This window comes from Geospiza fortis, unplaced genomic scaffold (assembly GCF_000277835.1).
Source record: "Geospiza fortis unplaced genomic scaffold, GeoFor_1.0 scaffold172, whole genome shotgun sequence".
Lineage (NCBI taxonomy): Eukaryota > Metazoa > Chordata > Aves > Passeriformes > Thraupidae > Geospiza > Geospiza fortis.
In genome coordinates, this window is record NW_005054309.1 from 2,520,304 (window position 1) to 2,534,249 (window position 13,946).

Below are 13,946 nucleotides of genomic sequence, written 5' to 3' on the forward strand. Positions count from 1 at the left end.
GAAGGCCGTCGGAGGGCGGCCCCGTCCGTTCGAGAGTTCAAGTACAACAAAAAGCGGGTTCGCCTTGTCTCGCAGGGCTCGGACCTGAAGGATGATGCTCGGTGCATCCTTTACTGGATGTGCCGGGATCAGCGAGTGCAAGGTGAGAACCAGCCGGTGGAAGCGGCTCCCATGGGTGGTAAAAGCGCTGGTCCCTCCTTCGATAACTTTGATGCTGGCCCCACTCTCTACAGCGGGCTCTGGGGAGAAACTTCCTGTGAAACCCCATCCCCATCCTGTCGGTGGAGCACCCTCCTGACTATGCCCTGTGCACTTCCCCCAGATAACTGGGCTTTCCTCTACGCCCAGCGCCTGGCCCTCAAACAGGAGCTGCCTCTGCATGTCTGCTTCTGCTTGGTGCCCAAATATCTGGAGGCCACCATCCGCCACTACAGGTTCATGCTGAGGGGCCTGCAGGAGGTAGCAGAGGTACAGCCAGGGGATGTCCGTGCTGGGTGGGACAGGGCGAATGGGGAAGGGGGGAGGCAGATCCATCCCTTCAGCAGATGGTGCTTGGGTGGGGTTTGCAGAGCCATGAACTGTCTCACAGCCATTTCCCTGTCGCTGCAGGAGTGTGCAGAGCTGAACATCTCCTTCCACTTGCTGCTGGGCTATGCCAAGGATGTGCTGCCCACATTTGTGATGGAGCATGGCGTGGCTGGGCTGGTGACAGACTTCAGTCCCCTCCGCCTCCCCCGGCAGTGGGTAGAGGACGTCAGGGAACGCTTGCCAGAGGATGTGCCATTTGCACAGGTGGGTGCCACCACTCTGGGAATGGAAGACTGGGTGCTGAGATATGGGACAAACTTGTCTCTTGTGTCTGCCTTGAGCAGAGAGCATGTGTGTCGTGTTGTCAGGATTGTTTGCTTCTCACACCCTTCTCCACGGCTTTGCTCCCAGGTTGATGCCCACAACATCGTGCCCTGCTGGCTCGCCTCCCCCAAGCAGGAGTACAGCGCCAGAACCATCCGGAGCAAGATCCATGCTCAGCTCCCTGAGTTCCTCACCGAGTTTCCCCCTGTTGTTCGTCACCCACATCCGCCCTCCTGCCCAGCAGAGGTACCAGCAGGAGACACTCAAACCCATTCATGGGCAGGTCTCAGAGTGTTTCATAAGTCCTTTGTGTTCCTGGGAGGGGTTGGCAGGGAATGAGGACAGTGACCTGCCTGAGGTCACACACAGATGGTGTGGAGATGAGGATGCCCTGGGGAAAAGGAGGTTCCCACCTCATTCATTCAGTTCCCACATCTCTGCCATGCAGAGGGCTAGTTAAAAGGAGAAGCTGGCATGGACTGGGGACTTTGGTGGTTGGGGGCATAACATTCAGGGCAGCCGTCACTGAAGAGATTCTGCAGATGCACTCACTGCTTGGTTGCCGCCCAGCCCATCGCTTGGGAGGCCTGTTATTCCAGCTTGCAGGTGGACCACACCGTGAAGGAGGTGGAGTGGGCAACCCCTGGCACAGCTGCAGGGATGGCTGTGCTCAAGTCCTTCATTGCAGAGCGGCTGAAATCCTTCAGCAGCCACAGGAATGATCCCAACAAGGCGGCTCTCAGCAACCTGTCCCCGTGGCTTCACTTTGGTGAGTGTCCCAGGCTTCCCACTCTGCAGCAGGACTGAGCACTGTGGCTTGGACCAGCAGCCTGACTTGGTGCTTCCCCATGTCCCCAGGCCAGGTTTCCACCCAAAGAGCCATCCTGGAGGTGCAGAAGCACCGGCGCAGTTACAAGGACTCGGTGGATGCGTTTGTGGAGGAGGCTGTGGTGCGGCGGGAGCTGGCTGAAAACTTCTGCTACTACAATGAGAACTACGACAGTGTGCAGGGTAACATCCTGGGTCACTAGGGCCATGCTGGGTACCCAGCTGCTCACTCCAACTTGGCAATCCCAGTTCTGCTAGGAGAAGGGCTGTGGGGGCACTAATGTCCCATCATTTGGTTTCTTCTGGAGGTAGGACAGAAGCTGACGAGTGCCCCCTTCAAGACTGGTGCCTCCAGGGCACAGTGGCCTCAGTAGCCTGGTTCTCAGGACCCTGCAGAACAGGTTGCTCAGTGTTGCTCCTCATCTCTTGCTCACAGGTGCCTATGACTGGGCACAAACCACCCTGAAGGTCCATGCCAAAGACAAGAGGCCTTATCTGTACAGTCTGCAGGAGCTGGAGCAGGGGACCACACATGACCCGCTCTGGAACGCTGCCCAGGTACTACCCTACATCTTCCCCACAAAATGCTGAGCTTTTTTCTGAGGCGCTGAGGTGACCTGCCGTGGCCTGACCCTCATGGCTGTCTCTATCCCTGCAGCTGCAGATGGTCCGGGAGGGCAAGATGCACGGCTTCCTGCGGATGTACTGGGCCAAGAAGATCCTGGAGTGGACACGCTCCCCTGAGGAGGCCCTGCAGTTTGCCATCTACCTCAACGACCGCTATGAGCTGGACGGGAGGGACCCCAATGGATACGTAGGCAAGCTGCAGGCTGGGGGCACGGGCTGGGAGGCCTTAGCTCTGGTGGCCAGGGCTGCATTGGCAGTTCTCTGCAGGCAACTCCAGCCCATTCTGCCTTGCACTCAGATCCCCCTTGCTCTCTGTGGGCCCCGAGCAAGGGGGAGAGCTGACACCGGTGTCCCTGTGCCCGGCAGGCTGCCTGTGGTCCATCTGTGGCATTCACGACCAGGGCTGGGCGGAGCGGCCCATCTTCGGCAAGATTCGCTACATGAACTACGCCGGCTGCAAGCGCAAGTTTGACGTGGAGCAGTTCGAGCGTCGCTATGCCCCCACACACTCCCATCTCTGAGACCCTTTGGGCTGGGCACATGTGCCTTTGCTGAGCTGCCAGCTTGCAGGGATCACCCTGGGATATCAAAGGGCTCCCTGTAGCTGCAGCAAGCTCCAGGGTTTTGCAGGTCTTTGCCAACACCCACTGCTCGAGTTGCCACACTGGGGCAGCTGCTGGAGCCCTTCTGCTGGCACAAGGTTGTTGGCAGCTGTGAGAGCCCATCCTCAGCATGCCTGTGCCCACCAGAAACCTTTCTACCATCAGGGCCTCAGTAGTAGCCCAGGTCATCATTGCTGCTGGTAACCACAGCTGAGATTTGGGCTGAGCAGGGTCTTTCTAGGGAAAAGCCCCCAGGACGAGGCTCTTTGTGGAGCCAGTGCTGCGCTGTCATTTTTCAACAGTTGTTTTAAAGTTTACAGTTTTTGTCACTTGTGTTGATGGTGTTTATGGGGGGATGCACAACACTGCTATGAAGGGAGAGCTAGGTGGCCTGGAATGGGGATGCAAGCACGGACAGGGCAGCCAAGGCCAGGCCCCTGGGCCCCTCTGCCAGCAGCAAAGGCAGGCTGTGGAAGGGGACAGACATTACAGAGAGCCCCTCAGTGGCTTGTACTTCCTGCCCTGAGTTCAGGGGCAGTTTGCAGGGTGAGGCCACAAACCAGATTAATTAGTCAAGGGGTAGTGACAATAACCCCCTCCCAGTGACTGCATCACCAGCTACATGAGCTGTCCTTTGCCATCAGCAGCACTCCCTGCCAGCCCCATCACTTCCAGGTGATATACACACCATTACCTCACCTGAAACAACGTCACAACACAACCGGACTCCTTATTAACGTCATTTATTAAGGACGGCATTTTAATTGCTGTGCTGTGCAATAATAATCCCGTTGTGAGGGCTCCAGTTGAGGGCCAGGGCAGCCCCCAGCTCTCCCTCCCAGAGCACCCTGTCGTGGCCAGTTCCAGTGTTAGCTGTAGTGGTCAGTGCTGGGCAGCAGTGTCAGTGCTGGGCACAGTCTTGCCCTGGAGACCTGTGCCAGGTTTGGGAGTCCTGCTGCTTCCACACAGTCCATGGTGGAGGGTGGAAACCATAACTAAGCCAGAATTCCTTCCCTCTTCTCAAAAAGTACTCAGTGCTTCTAGAAAGGGATCTGGGCAGCCTCTCAGCTGCTGTCCCATGACATTAAAGTGCTTCAAACAAAATAGGGTGGATGGAGGTGTGCTGCTGAGGCAACTCCAGGGAAGGGAGTCCCAGATCCAAGCAGCAGCAGGAGGGCTTGGCTTGGGCTTGGGGACAGGCAAGACCAAGGCAGACCAGCATCTGGCAGCCCCAGGGCTTGCAGAGACAGAGTGAGCAGAATAGCAGCTGCTCTTCTGGGGAAAAAAAGCAGAAGCAAGACACAAGGCAGTAAAAACCCCAGAGGAGCAAGGGGGGAGCTGAGCCCTGCTTTCAGGACTTGGTCAGGATGCTGCAGGCAGGGGAGAGATGCAGCAGCCCAGCCCTCAGCAGCAAGGCTTGCAGCCAAATCTGGACCCAGCCTCTTCCCCCCTCCCCAACCCTGCCACTCCCACAGGGAGAGCCCACAAGTCACATCCCAGCCTGGAATCAGGGCATGTGCTGAAAGAGCCACTGCCCCTTGAGGCCTCCTGCCAGTGCATTGCTCTCTGGTCCCTCAACACCCTCCTTGCACATACACAGGCCACGCCATCCTTCCTAACACCCCACATCCCACCTGTGCTCAGGTGGTGCTGCACATGCCATGGCTAAAGCATCCCCCCACGATGCAGAGGCACCTCCTCAGCTGGGCACAGGGCTCACCTTGTCCCACTGGGTCTGACCCTGCAGAGCTGTCACTTGTGGCAGGTGACACGAGTGCATCAGTGAGGAACCAGTCCTTGGCAGCACCCCAGTGCCAACCCCCTCTCCCTTGGGTATCCCCATTGCAAGCAGGCTGCCTGACCATCCCACCACAGCACAGCTGGGAAGCTTCAAAGCTTTGCCTGGCTCAGGGACCCTTCCTCCCCCAAGGGAAGCAGGAGATCCTGCCGGGAGAGGGGACCAGCTCCATCCATGGGTGAGGAACCAGGATAGCCCTGGGGATTTTATACTGGTGAGTCCCAAGCAGATCACATGCCCCCTAAGAAGGCATTTCAAGCAGCACCTCCTTGAGGGGAACACACAGTTAAAAATACAAACAACCACATTAAAAAAATAAAACCAAGTCCAGCAGATTAAAAAAAGAAAAACAACTAAACAGAGGCTTGGGGATGCAGCTAGAGGGATGAGCCTTCACCTGCATCCTGACAGGTCAAAGGCAGAGAGGCAGCTCCACACAAGGCAGGTTCTGGTGCCACCAGAGTGAGGTCCCATGTCATCCTTAAAGGAGGACATATCTCCCTGGTAGGACAGACTGGCAGCATGAGAAGTGTCAGAAGCCTCACCATATCCCATGTAGGCAGATTTCTATCGAGCCATGGGGATCTGCCTGCCAAAAGTCCATCAGCACATCCACTTGTGCAGCTGCTCCAGGGGCAGTGTCCCTCTGCAGCACAGGGAAATCTGGCATTTTCATTATTGCCACGTCCTCTGCTCTGATTCTGGAGTGAGAGCAACTGCTCTCCAGCAGTGTCCCACAGCACATTTGAGAAAGGGAGCTGTTAAATACACAACCAACCCCAAAGCCCACCCTCCCTCCACGCACACAACCCCCAGCAGCAGAATGGAGGATCACAGGACTGAGACCTGATTCCCTCCTCCAAGGAGCAGATGTGACCAGAGCTTCCTAGTGTACAGCTGATGAGCAGCAAGTGCTGACCCTTCAGGGAACCCTGCTGAGCTCAGAGCAGGGCACAGGGATGGACAGCACAGCCCTGCTGGGTCCAGCATGAACAACTGCTCGGAAAAGGTCCCTGTTCTGCCTGCAGGACAGGCAGGAGCAGCTGCCTCCAAGCAGCTGCCTTTGCCCAAGCAAAGGCATCAGGGAGTGAGAGTGGTACCTGGAGCAGACCCACATGGTGGAATATGCTCCTTTCCCAGCCCAGCAGTACCGGGAAAAGAAATCCCTTCAAGACAGTGCTCCAGGCCTCCCAGCAGTCCTCATCCCCAGTCTGTGTGGCTCAGTCTCTGGTGATGAAGGCCATGCACATAAACAAACCCATGATCTGCTCCTTGGCTGCAGCATGCTCACGTGGCTGGCACTGGCTCCGGCTGCTGCAGCTCCCCCTCGCAGTCCGAGCTGTCGGGCTCCGTGCCCGGCCTGTCCAGCAGCTCCCTCCGGGCCTGGAGGCGCTCGCACCGGGGACAGCGGCTGCACTTGAAGCAGGATTTGTGGTAGCAGGCCTTGCACTCTGTGAGGGAGAGCATGGCTGAGTGCTGGACAGGCTGACAGACTGCCTGACACTCCACACCCCAGGTCCCTCACTAGCTCATGAAGCTTTGGAAGCACAGGAGGGAGGATTTCTGCTCTGCACAAGGTCCCTCCCCAAGCTTTCCTGATACCCCAAGGAAACAGCGACTTTGCCCCAAGTCTTCTCTGGCACTGCACCTGCCAAACCAAGGCTTGCATGTTGTCAGGAGCCATTTTATGCCAGTTCAGAGGCTGGTTCCAAGACATAGGGCCATGCTCTACTCAGCCATTAATACTGGGCATTATCAAGGATGTCCCCTGAAGGGGCCTAGGGATTTCTTAGCAGGCAGGAAGGGCACAGAGATAAAGCCTTCAGGCTCTCTCTGCTCTGCAAGCTCAGCTCCAGCCATCCAAGCAGGGCAGGGGAGCTATGTGCAGGCTGCAGCCTGTCCTGTAACTGCAGCAGGAGAGAAACCAGGGCTCCCAGACCCCTGCTTGCTGCAGTGACTGCCCACAGCTGCCAGGGCTGGCAGCACAGAGCATGGTCAGGAGGGGACCTACATGCTTTACCACAGCAGCAAACACTGTGACAATGATGATCTGCTGCTGTTGTAACATTGCAGACACAGGCCATGCACAGGGGCACTCTGGTCTGGCTGGGTACAGCTCTGTCCCTCTTGCTAGCACAAATGCCACTCAAACTGGAAGCAGACCTTGGTGGCCCCAGGGTCTGTCCCCTCCCTGTTTTTCCCCAGTATCTCACCTTCACACATCTTGCACTTGTTGAGCTCAAAGGGGAAGATGATGTCGTCCTCATTCTGGCAGAACTCACAGATGAACCCTTTGGCTTGGCACAGCTGGAAGGAAAAACAATGAGGAAAAAGCAGCTAAATGCTTATCTCCCTGGCAAGTAGGACAGAAGGCAGAGTAGAGCAGGACAGCAGGCCACAGTGCCCTGATCTAACCATGTGGGACAGCCCTTCCCCAGCATGGAGCACAGGAAGGCTGAATAAACCTGTGTCAGGGACAGGGGAGAGCCAAAACAGGGTAGCAAATATCCCATTTGTGCTGGGTAGGAGCTCTGTGAAGCAGGCAGGAACAGTCAGCATTGAATCAGTTAATTTGGTGGCTGCTCTGCACACCAAAGCCTCCCCATCAGTTATCTTTGCAGCCAAGCCTGCTCCCAGGGGTCCAGAGCCATGCGGGAGGCAGGAGAGGAGGCCTTACCATGCACTTGTCAATGTGCAGGCTGCCTGCCTTCAAGAGCTCTGTAAGGCGAGGCATCAGGTCCCCTTTCTTGATGGCACTGAAGTCACTCAGCGAGTAGAGGTGCAAATCCTCTGTCAAGTGGCCAGGCACTGTGTCAAAGGAATCCAGGAGACTGCAAGGACAGAGAAACCAGAGCTCAGAGCAAAGGGACTCCAGTAAGACCCCTCCCTTCACTTCTTATGCTTTTTCTCCTCCTCCAACCCCGCCTCTCCCCAGAGCTCAATGCACAAGCTGCACAGATTCCCAGTGCAAATTGCCTGGGACAGAACCAGGACGGCAGAGCAGCCCAGGACTCACTCTTTAGCCAGCCGGCACGTCTTGAACATGTTCTTCATGTGGAAAAGCTGGATTCGCAGCAGCTGGAGAGGAAGGGGCACAAGGAATCAGTAAACAGAGCATGGTCCTCAGCCAAGCAGGTCTGCCCCATTCCCTGCGCTGCTGAAATAGCTGCTGCTCCTCAGCTGCTGCTCCCCTGTTTCCAAAGTGTTTACATCACAAAGGGCAAGGCAAGCACAACCATCGTCATGTGCTCCAGGAGATAAGCTGAAGCCCAGCTGGATAGCAGCTGATTTGATTTTCCTATTCATTTGACATTCCTATGCCACTGAAGAAATCAGAAGAAGTGAATAGAAATACGCAGTGATGAGATTTTAAGCCTCCAAAACTGAAATATCTGCTTTTCCCCAGCTTCCCTGAAATACAGTTTACAGTTTGCTGCCATCCACCTCACCCAAACTCCACTCAGGAAGGCACGGAAAGGGTCTTACCCTCACTTGGTTGAGAGCCTTCACTTTCTGGTACAGGGCAGGATTGATAGCTTGCACGTTGAAGAGTGGGTCACTCCAGATCTTGCTCAGCAGGTCTTTGGAGAAGTTGCTCACATAGTACTTGCTGAAGTCCCACTTGCGCAGGATGCGGCTGGGGATGACAGTCTGGGCGTTCTCGTGGCAGCACTGGCAGAAGTACTTGCCCAGGTACTCGCAGTACCGCAGCCGCTTGATGTAATCTGGCCAAAGCCAGGCAGACAGGCAGGGTCAGCCCAGGCACGGCCTCTGCTGCACTGCCAACACTGCTCAGCATTTCCCACAAGCAAGGGACTCTGCCTTGCTGACATCTCTGCCAGCCCAGAGTGCTCAGTACTGGGGTCTGCAAGCACCCTCTGACTGCAAAAGCCTTTGGGACCAATAGTCCCGTCTCGTGCAACCACATCTATTTACGTATTCAGGGAAGAGCTCTGCAGCTGCAGAATTTGCTGGGAGTTTGAGGACCCAACATAAGACTCTGCCTTACAAGAGTCAACATCTGAAATGCCCTCTGAAGGATGAACTGACTACTCTTTGCCTCCACCAGCTCTGTGACCTCCCAGAAGAGAAGGCTCCTCTGTGGATGGTGCACACCAGTGTGGAGGCAGAGCTGGCAAAGGCAATATAGCACTGTTCTAGGGACCTTATGCTGAGCTCTACCACCACCCACTCACTCAGCATCTTCCCACTGTTTGCAGTTCCCCACCACTCTCCAGCTCAGCTCAGGCTCCCAACACTCACCAGGATCAGTCCGGATGCCACAGCCTGCACACCGGTAATTCTGCTTGGCCACAGCCACCTTCCTCCTGCCCAGACACAGAAGAAAACATGCATGACCCAGCCCTGGTGGTACCTGGTACCAGCACTGGCCTGGGAGGTTTATGTGGACAACACACCCAAGGGAAAAAGCCCCACTATGTCCTGGGTCACACCAAAGGCACTAACCCCAGGCACTGCCTCCATCTCACCATCTCACCATCTCACGGTGGTGACCACTGTGGATTTACCAGGCTCAGAGCAGGGAAACCCCAGTAACCAGAGGATAAGCACCCTTGTTGTTGATGGAGAAGGGATGGGAAGGGCAGGTCCCCTGAGAGCCCCAGCCACACAGGTCCTTACGCTGGGGCCAGGTGAACATTGAAGATGATCTGCGGCCGCGGCGGGGCCCACTCCAGGTTTCCGCGCACCCGAATCCTCAGCTTGTAGATGTCGGCGTGCTCTCCATCGTCAGGAGAGATAGGCAGAGAGTCAGGGATGGGCAGCAGCTGGGAGAGACAGGCAAGACGGTCAGATCCCTATTTTGTAGGCAGTGCACCTGGGTGGACTGCCAGAAACCTGCAACCACAGCCCTCTGGAAAACTGCCAGGCACCAAGCTGCCCCTCCAGCTGAATTGGGGGCTGAAGAAGGGCTGTCCCCCAGGGACCTGGACACTGCTGTAGGAGGCTGCATCCATCTCCAAAGCCCAAATAAACCCCCTCCTCAAGCTCCACAAAGAGAGCACTGGGACAAGCAAACCCCCTCAGCAGTGGCCTGAAGCCAGGGGTTCAGGGAAGATCAAATGCAATCAGTGACAGGAACTCACAGCCTTACCTTCTGTGGGGCATCATGCTCAGGGACCAGCCACTCCAATTCAGAGGCAGCTGGGAGCTGCATGCCCTCAAACTGCTTCAGCAAGCCCATGGCCACCGCCTCTGCCGAGTTTGAATTGAGAAAGGGGTGGGATCTAGACAGCAAAGGAATTGTTAGTACTGGATCTTACAGCTGTGCCCTCCTTACAGCCCATGCCAGTCCCAGCTCAAGTCAAAGATCCTCCCCTCAACTCTGGTACCTTAATTCTGCACCGCTTAAAGTTAATGCACATGATTGATTGCTGTCTTTGAAAATGTGCCCAAGCAAAGCTGGCTAATGGCACCATAACAACTGTTTAGAAGAGCGAGCTCAAAACTCAATTCACTTGCCAAAACCTATGCCTGTTCACAGGGGAAGCTGCAAAGTGACAGCCAGTGCCTGTGTAAGTCAGAAATAACTGCTCTCCCAGTACGAACCTACCCAAGCAGCTGCCAACCATGGACACATCTTTGTATTTCACCACACAAAGCAAAGGGGTTCCCACAGAGAGAGGGAGGAAAGGAGGACAGGAGGGATATCTACTCCAGTGCAAAACAGAAACTGATGCACATGGAAGAGCAGAGCTGGGCAGGAAAGAGAACGTGGTACCAAGATGTGTCACCATGAGCTTGAAGACGTACATGGAGTCCGAGGAGAGAAAGGATTTCCTGCTGGAGTCTGGGTTCCTCTTGATGTCTGCATCTGAATCACAAACAGACAAGGTGGAACAGATGGGACAGGGCCAGGGATGCACTCACTTCAAACCAAAGCTTCAAGGTAAAACTCATCAAGCTGTTCAAAAGCATGAGAACTACAGCATCAACTTCTACCAGTGGCACTGAGCAGCAAGGAGGGGTGCAGTCTAATCAGCCAGCTGTCAGAACTACCAGGGAAAGGCATGGTGGGGTGCTGTGAACAGCCTGAAGTTTGGGGAGACGGGTGGCTGCTGGTACAGGTCACACAGCAAGTCCTAGCAGTAACATGGCCTGAAATAGAACACACACAGGAACACAGGAGCCTGGAGAGCAGGACTGCAGGGTTAGCAAGAAGGTTTAGTAGCTCTCTACACACAGTATAGATGCTGGAAGGGATTAGCAATGGGTTGCAGAGCCCTTCTCTCTATTTGACTGTAACCTGTGAGATCAGGTATTGGCCATGGCACAGTTTGTCAGTGACTGCACAGCCAGGGCTGTGCCCAGCACTGCCCAGACACAGCAGCACTGCTGCAGAGAAAGGGCCAGCAGCCATGAGGCCAGCCCTCTGCACAGGTCACAGACTCATCTCCTGAGGAGGGAGGGTCCAAGATAAGGTGCAGGACACTGCAGTCCTGCTCCCTACACCCCTCAATCAACTCCCAGAGAGCCCTGGGCTGCCCCACAGCTCAGGTACCAGGCAGTACACAGTGGTACCTTCACCACTCATCATTCTTTCACTCCAGCAGGTTAAACCCTAACAGGGAATCCATCTCAACAGCAGAAAACCCCTATGTCAGGACAATTCCAGTTGTACAACACAGACAGAAGCAGGCAGAAAGCTGCTTCATGGTAGATAAGGCTCCCAGAAAAGGGAAGAAGGTATGCAAGGGGAAAGTACTACAGGCCAAAGCCACAACCTTCATCCCAGTAGGTCTGCTGGTTTGTACCTCTGGGGAGCTCTAGGAATGGTCTGCAGTGACCACACCCCCCCAAACAAAAGCCTGTAGCTTTCCCTGCCCCAGTGCCTGGCATGGGGAGGCACAGCTCAGGGCCCCTGCTCCTGTACCCCAAGCAGGCTGACTAACACAAACCTGCAGAGAGCCCACAGGATCCCAGCCAGGCCCCAGGTGCACACTGAGGCCAAGGGAATCAGAGCCTGTGATGCAAGGGAATCACAGCCTGAGCAAAGAGTGTCCCCTACCCCAAGCTTCTCTACAGAGAGCAGGACTGCCCCAGCAACAAAGGGAGCAAGTCCTGCTAGTTTACAGACTCACACTACTGGAATTCAGCTTGGACATTTGACCTTCATTGTTTGACATCTATTGCTAAAACAGGAAAGGAAAGCATCCTAATGTTAAGGAATCCACATATCTACATCATGTAAACTGAATCCGAGCTGCAGAAAACAGGAAATTCAGGCAAACAGCCTCACAACCTTGTAGGGCATCAGCCAGACACACCTGCCACGCTCTGGTGCCTTCTGCTCTGCACAGAAAGGTCCTGCATGGCCCTAGACTATGATGAACACAAGCACATGGAGGCACACACAGCACAGAGTGGGTCAGGTGCTATGGGGAGGCAGAGCCAGCACACTCAGGCATTGACATGGTCTCAGAGATGGCAGAGGGAGCCAGATCTGACCCCAGGCTTCCAGGGGAACTAACACTGGGATCCTGACACTGCTCGCTTCCCAACATTGACTGTAAAGACTCCCCAAATCCTCATTAGCTACCCAAAACATCTCTGCTGCCAATGCTGTCAAGTGGGATAGTCCCCAGGAAGTTTGTGACCAGCCCCCAAATCTAAGGACATCACCCCACACCCATGTGCCAGCTTCAGCCAGGATCACAGCCTGGTCTATGAACACAACAGGGCTGACAGGAAAGGTCTGAGCACCAGCAAACCCAGCAGGAGCAACGTGCTGGTGCTGAACCCCTGACAGTGGAGATCAGCAGCAGCCCAGCAGACTGTTCCCTTGCTAAGGCAAACAGGGAGCACATGAAGGTTATTTAAACACTGCCAGCAGACCAGACCTAGTTCTACTGTAAACAATACAAACACTAAGCTGCATGTGATCCCAGTGACCAAAACCTCCAACATGAACAAACCGCCTGTGCCCTGTCTGATCTCACTACTTCTCCCTCCAGAACTTCTTTCTAGAAGGATTCCCTCCAGGTCAAGTTTGAGCAGAACAGGAAGGCTGTGCTTCAGATCAAAGCTATGGCATGCCAGCTCTGCCAAGTCAAGCAGGATAATGCTCTCCAAGGCACTTGGGAGGGAGAACTGGTCCCCCATTGAAGAGGACTCTGCTCTCATTCAGCCCAGGCTCAGCCTTCAACATCTACAGAGCTTCACTGTCCTGTGAAGTCCTACCCCAGGCAAGACAGGTCTTACAGAGCAGGCATTTTGATATATCCAAAACAATGCACAGCAAAATGCAAAATCGGGGATGGAGGCCACAGCAGAACTCCTCTGCATCTGCTCTACTCAATCCTGCCACATCATCCTGCCACAGCTTTTCTGGCTGACATCTGGATGATACTGGAAGTAATTCCCAGCTCTGAACCAGGCAGATTGGGAAGAAGTGTGCCCTGCACACACACACACACCTCGCACACACGCGCGCGTGCCAGGAGCACTGCAGGGTACCTGAGAACAAGGAAGCCATTGACACTGAGAGGCCGTTCTTGGACATTTGAATCAGGTTAGATCCATCGTTACCATCTGTATGACATGGTGATGACAAAACAGTTGACTTCAGTGCTTCAGCCAGGCCAGAGAGAAAGGGCATAAAACAAGAGCAGCACTCACACAAGGAGAGCCCAGAACTGAATTCACACACTCCTCCCTGGGCTACAAAACTAAGCTCAAATCCTCACCCTCATGGACTGAAAGGAGAGGTTGCTGTCAATAGTGAGGAGACAAGAAGTTTAAAGCTGAAGACTGGACAACTCCATCTTCTTTTTAAAGTAAGAGAGATTGAGGTACTGCTGAGAAGTAAGTCATCCACTTCAGAGGATGAACAAGGCTCTGAAGGCCAGGGACTTGGGCTGGTCTCCTGTGGGTGATAAGCTCACCACCCAAGCTGCCAGGAGCAGAGATTACAGGTATTGCAGGTCGGGATGTGACCAATACCCACCATCCCAGAGGTAAGTAGTCAGAGCTATGGCTCCTTCTGCCTGGGGAGGAGAAGAGAGGATGGCAGCTCTGCCACCTCTCTAGCTGTGACCACAGTTATGTGTACCAGGCCAGGAAATGGAAACCACCTACCAGCCAGAGGCACAGAATGTTATAGGGTTACAGAAGATTTTGAAGGAAAGTCATGCCACCACATGAGGGAAACTGATTGCTCTGCTTATACATTTGTTTGGGAAAAGCCATCCTGAAGGCCAGAGGGACAGAATCTTCTTCAG

General features: G+C 54.8%; 2 protein-coding genes across 4 annotated transcripts in view; one reads left to right on the forward strand and one right to left on the reverse strand.

Annotated features, from left to right (window-relative positions):
• Positions 1-3,238, forward strand: part of LOC102036349 (deoxyribodipyrimidine photo-lyase-like) — a 3,721-nt gene extending 483 nt beyond the window's left edge. The window contains exons 2-10 of the mRNA XM_005419108.2: positions 5-142; positions 323-468; positions 610-792; positions 940-1,098; positions 1,423-1,621; positions 1,711-1,863; positions 2,117-2,238; positions 2,339-2,498; positions 2,674-3,238. Of these exons, the coding sequence (XP_005419165.1) occupies positions 5-142; positions 323-468; positions 610-792; positions 940-1,098; positions 1,423-1,621; positions 1,711-1,863; positions 2,117-2,238; positions 2,339-2,498; positions 2,674-2,828 (1,415 nt within the window). The 3' untranslated portion in view covers positions 2,829-3,238. The remainder of the gene's footprint in view (positions 1-4; positions 143-322; positions 469-609; positions 793-939; positions 1,099-1,422; positions 1,622-1,710; positions 1,864-2,116; positions 2,239-2,338; positions 2,499-2,673) is intronic.
• Positions 3,239-5,529: 2,291 nt separating this feature from the next.
• RUBCN (rubicon autophagy regulator) overlaps positions 5,530-13,946 on the reverse strand; it is an 18,037-nt gene continuing 9,620 nt past the window's right edge. For 2 of the 3 annotated variants that reach the window (XM_031055399.1, XM_005419109.3), the window contains 9 exons: positions 10,480-10,540; positions 9,821-9,953; positions 9,349-9,494; positions 8,971-9,035; positions 8,194-8,432; positions 7,724-7,785; positions 7,385-7,538; positions 6,921-7,014; positions 5,530-6,158 (listed from right to left, as the gene is read on the reverse strand). In XM_031055399.1, the coding sequence (XP_030911259.1) occupies positions 5,995-6,158; positions 6,921-7,014; positions 7,385-7,538; positions 7,724-7,785; positions 8,194-8,432; positions 8,971-9,035; positions 9,349-9,494; positions 9,821-9,953; positions 10,480-10,540 (1,118 nt within the window). In that variant the 3' untranslated portion in view covers positions 5,530-5,994. Of the gene's footprint in view, positions 6,159-6,920; positions 7,015-7,384; positions 7,539-7,723; positions 7,786-8,193; positions 8,433-8,970; positions 9,036-9,348; positions 9,495-9,820; positions 9,954-10,479; positions 10,541-13,182; positions 13,258-13,946 lie in introns of all 3 variants that reach the window. The other variant, XM_031055400.1, reaches the window with a different exon arrangement.